The 16595-nt window shown below is 34.7% G+C and overlaps 1 protein-coding gene across 1 annotated transcript in view; it reads right to left on the minus strand.

The window, feature by feature from the left end:
• Nucleotides 1-3756: 3756 nt before the first annotated feature.
• The window catches only part of RERG (RAS like estrogen regulated growth inhibitor), a 95602-nt gene continuing 82763 nt past the window's right edge, over nt 3757-16595 (minus strand). Inside the window, exons 3-5 of the mRNA XM_081058208.1 lie at nt 15509-15565; nt 7050-7123; nt 3757-5470 (exon numbers count right to left, since the gene is read on the minus strand). Of these exons, the coding sequence (XP_080914334.1) occupies nt 5063-5470; nt 7050-7123; nt 15509-15565 (539 nt within the window). The 3' untranslated portion in view covers nt 3757-5062. The remainder of the gene's footprint in view (nt 5471-7049; nt 7124-15508; nt 15566-16595) is intronic.

Here is a 16595-nt window from a genome sequence, read left to right on the forward strand (position 1 = left end):
TAGCTTGCTTTTCGCAATAAGCCCTTTGCTTCCCCAAGCAGCGAGAAGATGAAGAGGATGATAGAACAGAAGATTTTATGACAATGTTTATACTTGTAGAATCTCACAAATCACAAAAGAACATCAAGAAAGCATCATCAAGCACTTCCCCAGGTTACTAAAGAGTGAGGTTTTTATTCTTTAAAATACTCTTTCATAGAATAAACCAAATTATTTTCTTCTCTCATAAAACACGTAAGGAGTAGACTGACACACACACATGCTTCCAAATTCAAAAAGCCCAAGCATTCATTCCTGGTTCCTCAGGAAAAATAAAAGGGTTTGGATTCACAAGAAAATAGAGTGAAACATTCGCTTGCAATGGATCTCCACTGATTGGAGGTGCTTCAGCCATGGAGTCTGAAATGATATAGGAGCATGGAGAATTTAAGTGAAACCATTATTTTAAAATAAAACAGTGATACTTTATTAGGAGTAGAAAAGATGCAAATTATAAACCTATTCTGAGATGCTGAACATTTGTTTTAAATAGATGTAAGAATGGTTTTCTGTAATTTGCCGTCCTTGCTGAATTCCCAAATGACCAATGTTTCTTTTTCTAATCAGAATTTTTGAGGTATAATGTACATACAATAAATAAACCAACTTTAATTTTACAAATTGACGAATTTCAGAAAATGCACATAGTCATATAACTACCACAATAATCACGATACAGGGTATTTTCACTCCCTCATGCCCTCTGTGGTCTATTCCCATCTGTTAACCTTCAGATTCTGGTGACTACAGCTTTGCTTTTACTATTGTTTTCCTTTTCTAGAATTTTGTATAGATGGAATGTTATCATATGTAGTGTATTGTGTCTGGCTTCTTTTACTTAGCATAATGCTTTGAGAATCATGCAATAATTTGCATTTTTTATTGCTTACTAATATTTCATGGTGAAGATACACCGTAATTTATTTATTCATTCACCCATTGATGGAAAGTTGAGTCGCCAGTTTTTTGGCAAATATGCATAAAGCTACTATCAATGTTAGCAGACATGTCTTTATGTGAACATGGATTTTCATTTGTCTTGAGACATACTTAGGAACAGGGTTACTGAGTTGTATATGTTTAACTTTATAATTAAGAAAGACCGTTTTACAAAATGACTGTATCATTTTTCATTTCCAGTGGGCATGTATGAGAGTTCCTGCAAATAGACAACCTCACTGACCTGTGTATTGTCCGTCTTTTTAAATTTTAGCCATTATATTGGGTGTGTCCTGGTAACACATTGTCATTTTAATGTGCATTTCTTTAATGTCTAATAACATTGAACATCTTTTCATGTAATTATTTGTATGTCTTCTTTGGTGAATTATCTACTCAAAATTTTGCCCAGTATTTTAACCATATTTTTTATCTTGTTGAGTTCTAAGAGTTCTATATATCTTCTGGATATGCATTCTTGATGAGTTAATATATTTTCTACATATGTTTCTCCCAGTCTGGCATGCCGTGGCATTTTCTTAGCTTTTTAAAATGAGAAATTTGTAAATTTTGCTTTTATTTGTGCCTGTTGCATTCTAAGAGATCCTTGCCTAACTCAAGGTCACAAAGATTTGCTCCCTTAAGATTGTTTTCTTATGGAAGTTTTATAGTTTTAGCTCTTATATTTAGGTCAATGATCTATTTAGAATTAATTTTTGTATATGATGTGAAGTATGGGTTGATGATTATTTGTTTTGCAGATGGATATGACATTGTTCCAGCATTATTTGTTGAAAAGAATATTCTTTTCTATTTCTTGGTGCTTTCATCAAAAATCCATCAACCATAGAAGTGAGGTTTTGTCTGTGGCCTTTCTATTCTGTTCCATAGATCTATATGTCTATTTTTATACTAACAACATGCTATCTTTAATAGTATAACTTTTAATAAACATTTAAAATCAGGTAGTGTAGTATAAAAATAGAACCGTATATATAGGGATACAGAAATTGCTAAATGTAGCATTTCAAACCTATGGAGAAAAGATATTTATATTGTTGTTATTATTTATTTATTTATTTATTTATTTATTTATTTATTTATTTTTCCCTCGGTATCTCCCAATAGATTATTAATTTAGGACAACTAAATTCAACATTACTATGATTAAATTTGATCCAATGAACTGGCTACTTTCTTATTATCCTCAAAGTGGGCATAGGCTGTTTTAACAAGAAAACTTGGTTGGTATTATACATACTAGAACCCAAGATGTTGTGTTTGTTTATGTACATGTAAGCATTACACATACTATTTAAATGGGAGGTCCCGAATTATGGGATCCTTCTCTCAGTGCTCTGAGGCATATGAGTACAAACACAATACTTAGAAATAAAATTTTTTGAATCTTAAAAGAAAAGGAAAGCAACTAGAAACAGCAAACATTGGTAGTGGTAGCGTGGTGATAACCCATCATTATTATTGAAGAACACACAGGTTTCCATCATTAAAATACTGTTTAAAAAACAACTGTTTATAACCTTCCTATGTGGAGAAGCCGGGAGCGTGAAAGGAATAACTAATTTGTATTTGTACAATCTCCTGTTCTTCTGTAATTACCAGTTGGGACTTAAGCCAGTGGTTCTATGATGTTTTAACAGGTCTGGATTTGTATGCATATGTCTGGGGAAGTTGCTAGTGTTGGTGACTATAAATTTTACTTCCTTAGTGTTGGACCTAAGATGGCACCCAGGTAGTCATTATGTTTCTTTAGGAGTTTTCTCTTAATAGAAACTGGCTGAGCTTCATCCCCAAGTATAAGTAAAAAAATAAATGAGATAGTGATTCTAGAAGATGGGACCATTTGAAAAATAATCTTAATCTGCTTTCATTTTCCCTACCCTGTCTAAATGGACATTCCTGAAAGTCAATCACAGCTAAGTTACTACTTGGTCCTTTAATATGTAATTACCTAAATTTAGTGCAGTATTATGAATTTTTGCCTTTTTTTTTCTTACCTCCAAACCCCTTATTCTTTTTCTTTCTTTTACTTCCTTCCCTTTGTTATCCCTTCCACTTTTTCTTGAAGAATGGTATATGTGGCTCTCTAAACTACTTTGAATTGTTACACTTAACCAACACCTTTTGTGTCTCCATATCTTGGTTTCATTCTAGTCCTTTGGCCTAGCATATTTTCACCATCTTTTTCTCCTGAATAACTTGTATATATTTTTCAAGGTTCAGCTCAGACACAATGAAAGGGACTAACTTGTGTCAAGTTACATGTCTGACTTATATAAATACTTGTTAATATTTGAATGAAAGCATCAGTGAAGCAAGTCTTTCCTAAATGTTCTCCTTCCTGTTTCTTCATCCCCACAGCTCAAGAACAAGAGCCATATCTCAGCCTGTTAATATTCTACAGATATCAGTATGGGCTCCAGGGTGGACTTTGCCTTTCTGGGTTAAATCCTGGCTCTCACCATTAAAAGGCTGTGCAAACTTGTTTTTTCTTGTGGCTCAATACATTCATCCCTACAATGTAATCATAATACCATCTCTTGCATAAGGTTATTGTGAGGATTAGGTGAGATAATACATAAAGTGCCTAAAATAGCACCTAACCACTCCAAAATAGTAGTTGTTATTATAAAAGGGAGCTTATCTTTTTATATCATGTTCACTGATTCATCAACTCTGCATTCCAATTGTCCCCTCAAGTCTCTCCTAAAATTACAAACATTTCATGTTATCACAAAAAAGACCACCCTAATGTGAAAGAATGTGAAAATTATGCTTTTTTATTATATTCACATAAAATAGTTACACCAAGTTGTCCAAATGCATTGGTGAATTAAAGCCTCCAACTCTTACAAATTTTTATACATATATTTATGTATTTATAAATACACCCATATGTAAAAGATATATATTTTCTTCTAAAATAAAGTGCCTAAGTTTTGATATATGGGGGATAATAAAGAAAAAAAGAATCATAAAGTTTTATTAGTTATAGACTATATTTTCACAATATAAGAATCTATTTTATACACATTTATTCAGGTATAGTGAACTTTAATCACCTATTCTTTTCTGAATTCTAAGTGATTTCCAAAATATTAGAAGAAGTCATGTAACCAACTTAATGAATCAGTGGTTAATTTTTCTTACTGTGTCTGGCATAGACCCTTGGCTCCCCAGAGGGATAGTTAAGCTTCATCCTAATTTTCCTTTCTTTTGGTCTGTTGTCTTTCTGCTAAGATGATAAGCAGAGAGAGAAATGAATCAGACGTCTCTAACAATATACTCTGTTAGCATTCAATAAAGTCAGGGTTTGGTAAAAAGATTCCTAAGGTCTTTACATCACTCTGGGCTTGGTGAGAAAGAGGCTAGCAAGAACTGAATTGAAGGGCACTGCTGCCCCTATTATAATTAAATCTTGTTGGAGCTATGGAAGAAGAATTAGAGTGCTATGTTCAATTGATCATTGAGAGAACCAACTGAAATGGAACTCTCTTACACAATGGAAAACCTTGTGAAAACATGTTTGAGTTTAAGAACTAAATAAAGGTTAAAGAAAAACTAGATAATTTAAGATAGCTCAGAAAAAAATTCTTGCTTCAAATAGAAACTAGGGCTCCAATATTTCAGCTACTTTTCCTGTGTTTTTACTGTACTTTCTATTATTTTAGACTTTTAAGGCAATCATTTGTAGTCTTTCACAAGAAATAGAATTTTAAAATGCCTTTGAAAAAAGCGTCAACCTACTGAAGCAAGGTGAAGATGTTTAAAAATAGCTTCATATGAACCCAGCCATTTTAGAATCTCTGGTGATTCATGCTGCAATAAAGTGTATCTTATTGAAACAGGAAAAGGAGTAATTGTCAGCACTGAAATTGCATAAAACACTCTGTAGCTTGTCAACATACAGGAGGGTGGGAACATGAGGAAGCCCAGACATTTCCCAGAGTCAGAACAAAGAATGAAGTATTTTATTTTGGAGGATAAAAAAGGGAAAAAGGGCAAGAAAGTGTTTCTGATTCCCCGACCCTCCTCAGCAGGGCCTTCACAAGAATGGAACTGCCTAACTACTGATTTTGGTGAGCATCTTGTTAATGGCTTGCTTGACGTGTGTGGTAGAGCTGCGTCGCCTTGTCTTGCCCTGGACCATCCTCCGGCGACGAACCTCTCGACACAGCTCGTAGAATATTTCGGTGATGTTCCCTTCTCCGGTGCAGGCAGAACACTCATAAAAAGCACATGCCATCTCTGTGGCCAACTTCTCCCCTTCTTCGGTACTAACCTGTCTGGAGTGGTCCAAGTCAGCTTTGTTTCCCACCAAGATGAGAGTCACATTCTTGGGCTTTTTGATCTCATCCAGGATGGTCTTCAGTGGCAGCACTTCCTCAAAACTTCCGCGGTCAGTAATGTCATAGACCAGCACGAAGCCTTCCCCCCACCGCACATGTCCTTCCCTCTGAATGGTGTCTTCCTGTTGGCAAGAAAACAAGGGCAATCGGGAAACTTGGCGGTAGTCACAATATATAGATGCTGCTAATGCTGATAGTGGTCCCTTAATTACCATTCCTTATATTCAGTGTCATTCAAATTTCTCAATAATCTGCTTGCACAGCTTATCGTCTCAATCACTGTGGAATGGAAGTGTTACTTACTCATCGCAAGCTATTTAAGGAAACTAAACATTTTCTAACTGCATAGACCTTGACTTTCGGCTTTTAACTTTTTCTTGCCACACCTTTAGATCTTGAATCACAGGGACTGTAAAGAAATGATCACCTTAGTTGAGCACATTGCCTCTGAGTCTTTGCCTCACAATGAAATAATTAGCAAACAGGTAACAGACAAGTAGACCTTACTCCACCTTTTAGAGATCAGAATTACAGGCACAGTTTAGTGAAATGGTTTTGATTTTTTGGTTTTGTTTTGTTGTAATCTCCTTTCTTTTCAGATTATAGACTATCAGCCACTAGGAGCAGAAAAACAGTACACAGAAAATTATATAGAGAATCAAAATCAAAGCCAGGGCTTTTTGGCTTTTTCCCTCTATCTCAATATTCCAAAACTATGGTACAGTACCAGTAATGATAGGAACTCATTTGAAGTAATTTTCAAAGGGAGTGGTTATGCCTTCCTAGAAAGGTAGCATTTGTGATTAGAAAATGCATTGCTTCATGGGCTCAAATGACTTCTGTTGGCATGTATGTGTTTCTCTGATTCTCTGTAGAATCCGTTCTGGGTAGAAGGTGAGAGTGTATATAGGAAAGAGGTGGTGATGAGAAAGAAAAGTGTATCATTAGTTATGAGAACATTTCTTGGATTAAGTACTCGAATTCAAATCTTCTTGGGGTCATAGGTCACTGAAAAGCACCATGGAATCCTTCAGTTTCCTAATTCTCATTCCTAGTGGCCATTCCTATTCTTGGGAATTAAACCTATCTATGAACATGTTTGTAATCTCAGAACTGATTGAACTTAAAACAAATTTACATTAGTTTCCTTTTAATAAATTGTTATTGTTCAATGATATCGCTCCAAATTTCAGTAGGTTGTGGTGAGGTCTGGAAAGAATATTACAGGAGAGATTCCTAAAATAAAATATTTTGAAAAAAGCTTCTGAGGTCCTATAACTTTGGAATATAACATGTACTAAACCCCTTAAGGATTAACCTTATACATAAGCATGTTAAAGGCTCTGAGAACTTTCCCAGTAAAGATACCTGCTCAGCTTTATCAGAGCATTTCAAAACACCTTTAACCATGAAAATCTACTAATATCTTGCAATCTCCAAAAATATAGGCGGGCAATTGTATTCTAGATGATATCATGTGAATAGTATGGTATTTTCACAACCTTCTTGAAGTACTGGGTAATTCACATAAAAATGCATATACGAGATGTTGCAAATATGTTAACATATCAATACTTAGATGATTAAAGAGAAAAGTCTTTAGGCATCATGATTAATTGTAGGAAAGTGTCTTTTGTTCATATTATGCACATCTCATTTTTATTTGATTCAGAAAATATTCTAGCTGCACTTCTTATTCACCTGACCAGCGGTGTCTAGTATCTCCATGGTGACAACTTCATCATCGATAGATGCCTGGTGTCGGTAAGTTGATTCTGAGGGAATGAGCAAAAAAAAAAAAAAAAAAAAAAAGATAAAACGATAAATAAGTGCATGGTTTGATTTGATGCTTAAAGTTACAAATTAGTCATAGGAATATGTCTGACTTTGTAGCATAAGGGAATGTGCACAGTAGGAAGGAAAGGATAGATTTGCAAAAATGTGCCGTCTTTGTATTCTTAGAGCTCCTGGAAATAAGGTTCTAATATGAGAGCTGTAGACTTTCAGGGTATAGCATGGGATAGTCTCTTTGCTGATTTTATTCTCCTATGAAGCCAGCTTCTTGGTGGGCTCTTCATTCTAAAATGAGACCTCCACATCCTAAAATAAGAAAATAATTCCCACCGAAGTCATGCTACTGTCATATTCCTAAAAACCCCATTTCTGGAAATCACTGTTAATTACTGTTCTTGAGAAGATGACACATAAGCAGGAGTTGCTAATTTCTTTCCAGACGGCAACCCTGGAAATGTAACACACAGTGGAAGGAGGTGGATGGCTATCCATGTAAAAACTGACCATGTAAAGCTACAAGAAATACTCGTGGCAGTAGAAAGTGGTTGGACCCCAGTGCTTGGGTTTGGTGAGAAAAGTAGAGGAGCACTGGACAGCATGGAGGAGAGATGGAACAAAGCAGAGTTCTTTTGCCCATGTTGCCTCTTCAAGGTAGAAAAATGATGATAGCTCAGTACCAGCTGGAGACTGGTAGATGAATATCAGAATGGCCCCCCAAGCTCTTCAGGGGTGAGAAGTTAGCAGATTCAACATGTTTGGGTGGCTCTGAGTGTGCCCCTCACCACATGAAATAGAAACCAGAGGTTAAAATAAAGACCAACTGGTGCTGTTCTATGTGAAAACTAGAGCAGATGAAATAAAAAACACAACAAATGATTGACCGAGTTGATGAAGGTCAGGTTGAGGAACTCTCCCAGAAAGTATTAGTAAATAACAAGAAGGAAAATGTAAAAGTAAAATATAAGAGATATAGATAAAAGAAATAGACATATTATCTCTTATAAAATGAGTCTCAAAGAGAGAATAAGATAAAGGAGTGAAAACATTTGAAATTGTAATAACAGAATTCCCCAGGATAAGAGGCACTGAAAAATTTCAGATCGAAAGGACTAACAGGACACATGAGGATAAAAGTCCCATATCTCAACCCATTACAGCAAAGTGTAAGGATATCAATGGCAAAAGAGGAAAATTTAAGAGGATCTAGAGGAAAAAAAGCACCTCACCTTGAACAAAAGGACATGACTCAGATTAACACTGGACTTCTCGCCAGCAAAACTGCACTGAAGATCCCAAAGGAGAGCAGCAAAGCAATAAAACAGTATCGAAAGCAATCCAGCATTACAAATCTAGATAATACCAATATATCACGGAGGAACTGGGAGAAGAGACCAGAGGCAGGTTTTAATGTACTTACCTTATTCCGGAAGATGACATGATAGAAAGAATAGAATAAAGAGAGCTAAGCATTCAACCCAACAAATTAGAAGAGGAAAACAGAAAACATCCAAGCAGATATGAGGACAGAAGTAAAGGAGAAAAAAAGCAGAAAAATTAGATAGGGTTAACACAACCAATACATGGTGCTTGAAAAGATTAAAATAAAGGGGGAGAGGTAAAAATCTGGCAATACGAACTAGCAAATTACGAGAAAAGGTGCGGTCAAACAAAATTTAGCACTAAAAGAGGAAATAACTACATATTCTGATGAAATAAAAATAAAATATTATGAACTATATATCAACAAATTTCAAGCCCTCATAAATTCTAGGAGAAAAAATGCACAGATTGGAGCAATAAGAAATAGAACACTTAACTAGATCATAGCCAGTAAATAAATTTAAACACTAAGTGTAGATCTCTCATAATCATAAAAAGCAACTACATCCAATTGACTTTATAGGAGATCTCTGTTAAACATTAAACAAGTTCTAGAAAATAGAAAAAGGATAGCTACCTAATTCCTTTTATGGGACATTATGCTGACTCAAGAAGTATACAACAGTAATAAGAGAAAAAGAGAAAAGAAAGTTGTAGGCTTGTTTCATTCTTAAATATAGATTAAAAAATTCTAAATAAAATATTATCCAGTTGAATCTGAGAGCTATTATAAGAAAAGTATATCATGATCAAGTAGAGTTTATTTCAGGAATGCAAAGAGTGTTTAAAGTCTATCAATGCAATTTAACACATTAAAAGACTAAAGGGGAAAAACAACACGTGATTACCTCTACAGGTAGATCTACAGCAAGATAAAATTTATATAAATTTAAAACATATGTATATACAAAAAAAACATTTTTCAAAAATATATGCTCGTATATTAGCTAGCACATGCTGCTTACCATTTGAACAAGATTGTTCTAAATGTTACTCATATTAACTCACCTTATTCTCACAAATATCTTATGAAGTACGTATTACCATTAGCTCCATTTTACATGAGGAAACTGAGGCACAATAGTATTAAATAACTTGCTGAAGGTCACACACTGGTAAATGGTAGAGTTGAGATTGGAACCCAGAAAGACTGACTAGGAATTTTGGCTTTTAATGATTATGGTAAGTATCAAACACATTACATTATATGCCTATAGGAAAGAGGGCTATGGTATCAGATTGGGGGATGTGGGGAAAAGCAAATGAAATTAATGCTTCACATATACATGACGTGGTACCAAGAATAGAGCATCATGATTAACTTAAGCATTAACTCAATTATTTGCACCTAAACTACCCAAATCACTAAGAAATTCCTCTCCCATCAAGGTAGCCACTAAGCCAGTGCTTTTATTTTATTTTTTCCTACCTAGCTCATGTTTCTGACTTTCATTTCTTCATCTCATCAACTATTTTACCGTTCTTTTCTGACCACAGTTTCATGTACTTTGCTGTAAATATAATCTACTCAAAATACTAATTGCAGAAAGGAGGCTTAACTAAGTAGCATGACCTAGCCTTCTACCTGTCATCAGCACTGTATAATGGTCATTGCTACAGGCATGACACATTGCTGAAGCATTTTATGAAAATGAAAATTAAAAAATGAGATTCTGTTCAATATATTTTAATAAGCATAATTTACATTATTGTCTTTCTCCTAAATTACGTAATCCATACATGGTTGTGTCCAATGTTTCTCAATTCCAGAACCTTCTATCTCCTAGTCTTTTATGTTAAATGGGAGATTATTGTTGTGAGTGATTTAATGCTCCAAAATACCATTTACAGCAACGACTCATCTACAAGTATTCTCTCATCATTTATTTTCTTTTTCATCTTCAGAGTTCCAGCTTGAGGAGGAGAGGCCCAGAAGGCAGCACACATGCTGGAATCCATGCCCTTTTTATTTCTCACTCCACTGTTCTACAATGACCTTTGTGCTGCCTTCCCTTTTAAAAGGACTGGCATCAGCTCTGGAGCCTGGAAAACAGAGTTCTGGGCTCTATTCCATCTCTTTGCACCAAACGTCTGACAGACAGGGACATTTCTCTCTATTGCTTCCATGATAAATAGGATATGTATTTCAACCACAGAAGACAGCAGTGGGGGAAATAGAATACAATGGAAATCGTATGAAGTTGTGTGATTCTTTGGCTGTTTGTTAACTGAAACGAAAACGATGAAATGCAGGAAATGAGAGAATGTCTGCAACAGACATAGCCGCGGGTGGCAGCGGTAATTTCATCCAAGCTAAATCCTGGTTTCATGCCATTTTCAGCATTTTTTTCCTTTGGGTTTCTTCTCTCCCTCCTTAGGAACCCCTGACTACATATAAAAAAGTGGAAGCGTTACCTACAGAGGCAAAATGTTGTACATTCATGTGCTATCTTTTCTAAAGATAATTCTAAAAATTGTAGTAAGTACTTCTTGAAGCTAAACTCTGCTATTAATTTTAAAACATTAGAGAAAACGTGCATGTGTTGGGAGGGTAGAAACACTTTTCATTTTGCTCATCCTAACAGAAAATAGTCATTTTGAGTCTTTTTTTAATGAAGGGGAGGGGTATGATTGTTTAGAGGTACTTCTAAGTGAACCAAAATATTACATATTGTAAGACCAATATTAGTATCAAGTTGGCATTAAGCATATTAAAAATTAGACCTGAATTTCACTATATATGAGAACTACATAATTTTAAATCCACATTCAATAACATTTTTATAAACAGAAGTATATTTTGAATATTCTAAGAGAAGTTGATGCTCAAAGGGATGTTGTTTATGGTTAATCCTTTCACCAGTTTAGCTTTTTGTTCTTCCAAATTTTAACATATTAATATGGACATTTGGTCAATACAGTAACAACAGCAGTTAGTAATGTTGATTTGTGCTAGAGTGGAAATTGTACTGACTTGAGTTCTGTTGCTGGTCTAACCACAAATGTGCCACATAATCATGGATAAACTTACTTTATTGGACTTGTTTTTGTATTTGTCAAATAACCATCTCAAAGTTCTTTGCTGTGCCAACATTAAATAATTCTTTGAGTCGGTTAAGCACTTTTGCTTCAGTATCTAGTTGAGAGAGTTTGTTCTGGGTGTGTCCCTTCCTTTGTTTGATCCTTTCCAAGCAGAGGGAACTGTATACAATGCAGGCGGGAAGAACCAACCACAAAATGAAATCATCTTTAGGTCCAGTATGTCTCCTAGCTCCTATCCTCACTCTTGTCTGAGTCCTCACTAACAGACACCATGATCCATTTAAACACATAGTAGGGTGCCTGCTATGTGGCAGGTGCTGAAATGCAGTCTCTTTCTCTCTAAATGCCCCCAACACACACACACACACACACACACACACAATTGAATAAGATCTAAGTTTTTGTCTGTATTCTCGACCATTATCAGTATTTTCAGAGGGTAAATACGACTCTCAGAGAGATTCAGTTCTCTTCTGGGATCTAATCAGAACATGGATCTTGTTCTGCAACCAGAACATGGCTGCCACCATCATTAAGTGGTTTGCCTGGTTAGATGGTCTAAATCCCAAATCTTACAGGCTGCAGTGGTGATATTCAAATGCCATTCATAGACCAGCTCTGGCCTCTGACAAAGATTTCACTGACAACGATTTCACAGTGAAATGAAACAACTTTAAGGAAAACTAAAATTGTTCAATGTAAATGATTGAACATTTTTCTTAGATGATATCCTTCAAAACTCTTGAATGTTAAAAACATTTCAATCTCTTATGAAATACAAGTGCCTGTAGAGTGAATACATTTAGTTCTTTTTTACCCTCTGCCCCTTGCTTAAATTCCTAATTATAATCCTGTGATATTACCTCTTCATAAAACACACACACACACACATACACACACACATAAGCACATGCCCACAGAATACCAAAACAAAAGCAAAAAAAAAAAAAAAAAAAATTGGGTCCTGAAATCTAAAAGTTTGGGAATCACTTGCTGCTATAGTAGCAAACATTTCCTTCATAGAATAATTTCAAGCAGTAACTATTCCAATTTTGTTAGCATGCTAAATGGTATTTATGCCCTTCAGCTTTTCATAAAGCAATAATTCTGTTCCAGGTTAAAACAACTACCCCATGTTTCTAATGAAGGCACTGAATTCAGAATTCAAGACTACTTTTTGCAAATATTCAACTTTGTTTTTTAATGTAGCTTTCCCTTTTGGTGGTGGATTTGAAACTCTATGGTAGTATGAAGTCCGGGAAATGCTGACTACTCTTGGACTAAATGGGTTGGGAACTCCTGTAGGCTAGAACATCAGTGACTTCTAGCACACGTGAGCATACACACACACACACACAAATCCAGTTTTTATCATGAGTTAATGAAACCCTCACCTGGGAGTGAGTCATATATCTGATATTTCTGAAGTCTAATCAACACTCTTGTTGCTTAGCAGCTGAAATCCTTTTTGAGCGGTACAGTGCAAGGTCACACAATAAAGTTTCATTATTCTTAGTGAAGGAAGCCTGAATTACAGATAACTGATGCAGGCAGAGTCTTATTAATAGCAGTTGCTTTTTTACAATGAATAAAACAAAAGGGAAAATGGTTCACCTAAGATACTGTATACATTAGTTATTGGAACATATTTAGAGAGAGTTCAAAATTTTTATGAAATCATTTTTTATAAGCTTCATCTTTCATTGAAATGTACTGGTATAACAAAAATAAAATTAGTATTTTTCCACTGAACTCCCATTAATCATTAAGAGTCTCAGAAACTTTGTAAAGCTTTTATAAATAATAGAAAATATAAGAGGAGAGTAAGTATTTACTTAGGTGGAACAATAGATAATGAATTTTTTAAAACAAATATATTTTTAGATCTAAATATATCATTTAAGATTAGATTGTAGCTATATTAAAAACATGTTCAAAATTATTGATGTCGAAAAACAATTTACTTAGAAGCAAAAACAGAGAAGTAAAGATTAATAAGTGTAGAGACACACTGTTCTCTTAGATCAAAAGATTGACTATCATAAAGATATGAATCTTCTCAAAGTAATTTATAGTTCTAAAGCAATTCTAATGAAAATTATGTCATGTTACGATAGAGTTTTCAAAATTGACCTGGAAGAATAAACTGGAGATAGTAGCCAAGATAATTTTGTAAAAAGATAAAGGAGGAAGGTTTTCTCTACTGGGTATCAATGTATTCTGAAGAGCATACTATGAGTATTATTAAAAGAGTATGGTACTGGTGTAAGATATGAAAAGGAAATCTAGAACTGCATCCTAGTGTAAATGAGCCAGAGTATAGTTGGCCCTTTGTACCTGCAGTTTCTGCATCCACAGATTCAATCAACTGCAGATCAAATATACGTGAAAAAAATGTTAACGTTGGTGCCGACATGTACTATGTAGTAGTATGAGTCTGTGCTACTGTACATGCACAGATTCTTTTTCTTGTCATTATTCCCTAAACAATACATTATGACAACTATTTACATAGCATTTACATTGTGTTAGGTATTAGAAGTAATGTAGAGATGATTTAAAGTATACAGGAGGGTGTGCGTAAGTTATGTGCAAGTACTGTGTCGTTTTATAAAACAGAACCAATCCTCGTGGAAACCCAAGGAGGACTGTAGAAAAGACAGTATTGGAAGTAGTGGGGAAAGGTGGGGGCTATGTAATAAATAATAGGATGATAATTGGTCAACTGTTTGGAAAAAATGTTGGGTCTTCACTTTGTACTTCTTGCTAAAAATAAGTTCCAGACAGATTAAAAAGCTAAAAATCAAACAAATAATAAAATCACTCTGCTCCCTTCTCTGTTCAATTTTCCTTCAGAGTACTTATCACTATTTGACATATATTTATTTGCTTATTGACTCTTCCTTCTTTACTAGATTGTAAGCTGAAAAAAAACAAAAAAACCCATGGCTTTCTCTTTCTGCCTATTGATTTATCCTGAGCACTTAGAAGAATCTGACACATAGGAGTCATTTAACAAATATCTGTTGAATGAATAAGTAAAAGCAATGAAAGGAGGCACAAGGGAAAAGAAAAGGTTCTCTATTAAACTAAACATAAGTAACAAAACAAACAAACAAACAAGAAAAAAAATCCAGGAATAATCTTTGCCAATTTCACCATTCTAAGTGAGCCCAGATGGGGACACCGTGCCTCATAGTGAAATGATGTATGTCTTTCTCTCTTCCTCTGGATTTCAAAGTAATTGCTCTTTATGAAACCAACTGGGGTCCTGAAGCATAAACAAATACTCAAAGGCTTCCTGCAGAGTAAAATCTGAAGTTTAATTTAGATTTTCAGTGTTATTTTGAAGATGATAACTAAATATATTTCTAATACATGCTCTGTTTTGGACTATGAACAATACATGTAATAAACACTTCATATGTCAACCTTATTTCTACTTTCAAGATGCACAGATATCTATTTTCTGCTTCTTCTTTTGTATTTTTAAATAGGCTTAAATCAAATTCACCAGAGAGAAGAGGGGAAGAAACACAGTTTATAGATACATTTTCCCAAAATCATTATTTACAAGTTTAATTTTAATGTTATACTCTCCTCATCATGCCATTCTATCTCACATGAAACTAGCCATGCCCACTGTATCTTCGTTCTCCCGTTAGAGTGATACTACATTTCCTAACAGAAGAGTATTAGGTCGTACCCACTTCCTTATTGTCTCTAGTGGGACCTGATTTCTTCATCTCCGCATTAAAATCCTTCAGGGTTCTAAGCACAGACAGCATGCAACATGTCTAGCTTCCCAGAGAAATACTTTGTATGATTCAACAAAGCACTTTTAAAACATCTGCAAGGTGCTTAAAAATGTTGCAACAGAAAATGTCATTCTTTCTTATGGGGCATAAACTTTGGAAAGGAGGAGAAAACAAAATTTGACTTACCGAGGGTGGGATCATATTCCCAGATGAAACGTTTCGTCAGAAATCTCACTACAAGCGCTGTGGAAAAAAAGAGAAACATTTGAAACAAACTTGTTAATTTTCTAATTGTCCTTATAAGGAAAGAGAAATTGCCCATAAAACTATATGTGTGTTATATTTCTTTCGCATATAAACCCAAAACATTTATTTATGATTATAAAAATACCTTTTCAATTTTATATTGTGGCCTAAAAAGTGGGGTAGGTTTATTGTGCATTGATCAACAGTTTAGATCTCTTTCTTTAGTCACATGGTTAAAAACAAATAAAAAGATCACAGTGTGAAAATGCTCACATATAAAATTTTTAGCAAAACAATGAATTCAGACATGAGACATCACAAAATCGGTGTCTAAGGTTTAAATTTTGATAATGATTGATAAAGTTGACTTAAAAATGTGGTAATTCTTCCTGTAATGAAAAGACCACTAGATGGTTATTCATACTACAAAAAACACTCCACATTAAGGATTTTATTAATAACTCATTAAAACTCATCAAAAGTAGTGCTGATAAAATACGTAAAGGCAGGTTCAGGATCTGGAACTGTGCTAAGGACTTTACATGATCTCAGCCTTTACTTCGTCTCTAGGTAGCAGGTACGAGGATTGGTTCCATTTTTCAGATAAGGAAATTGAGGCTCTGAGGGGTTATATTATTTAACTGAGCTCACCTAGCTAGTTAGTGGCTGTGTCAGAATTTGAATCCAAGCAGTCTGTTTCCAAAGTCTGTAATTTATCCATTACCCTAAACCGAATTCAAGGCCTAGGCCATCTGGATAACATTTAACTAGAAGATGGGTCAGAGAAAGAGAAGTGCTGAGATTTGTGGCCTCTATTGTCCTTAAAAATGGATTGGAAACATGCTGAACATTTTCTTATACTGGGTTATAGTTGAAAAACAGTGGTTTTAATATTAAAAAAATTTTTTTGGAGGAGAGTATCATAGATACTTTAAAAATGGAATGAAAGCTTTGGATCCTTTCCCTGGAACAATAGATGTACACAGAGTGGCATATAATTTCAGCAGGCTCACGAGCCCTCTGAAGA

The sequence above is a fragment of the Rhinolophus hipposideros genome (assembly GCF_964194185.1).
Source record: "Rhinolophus hipposideros genome assembly, chromosome: 9".
In the NCBI taxonomy this organism is placed as follows: domain Eukaryota; kingdom Metazoa; phylum Chordata; class Mammalia; order Chiroptera; family Rhinolophidae; genus Rhinolophus; species Rhinolophus hipposideros.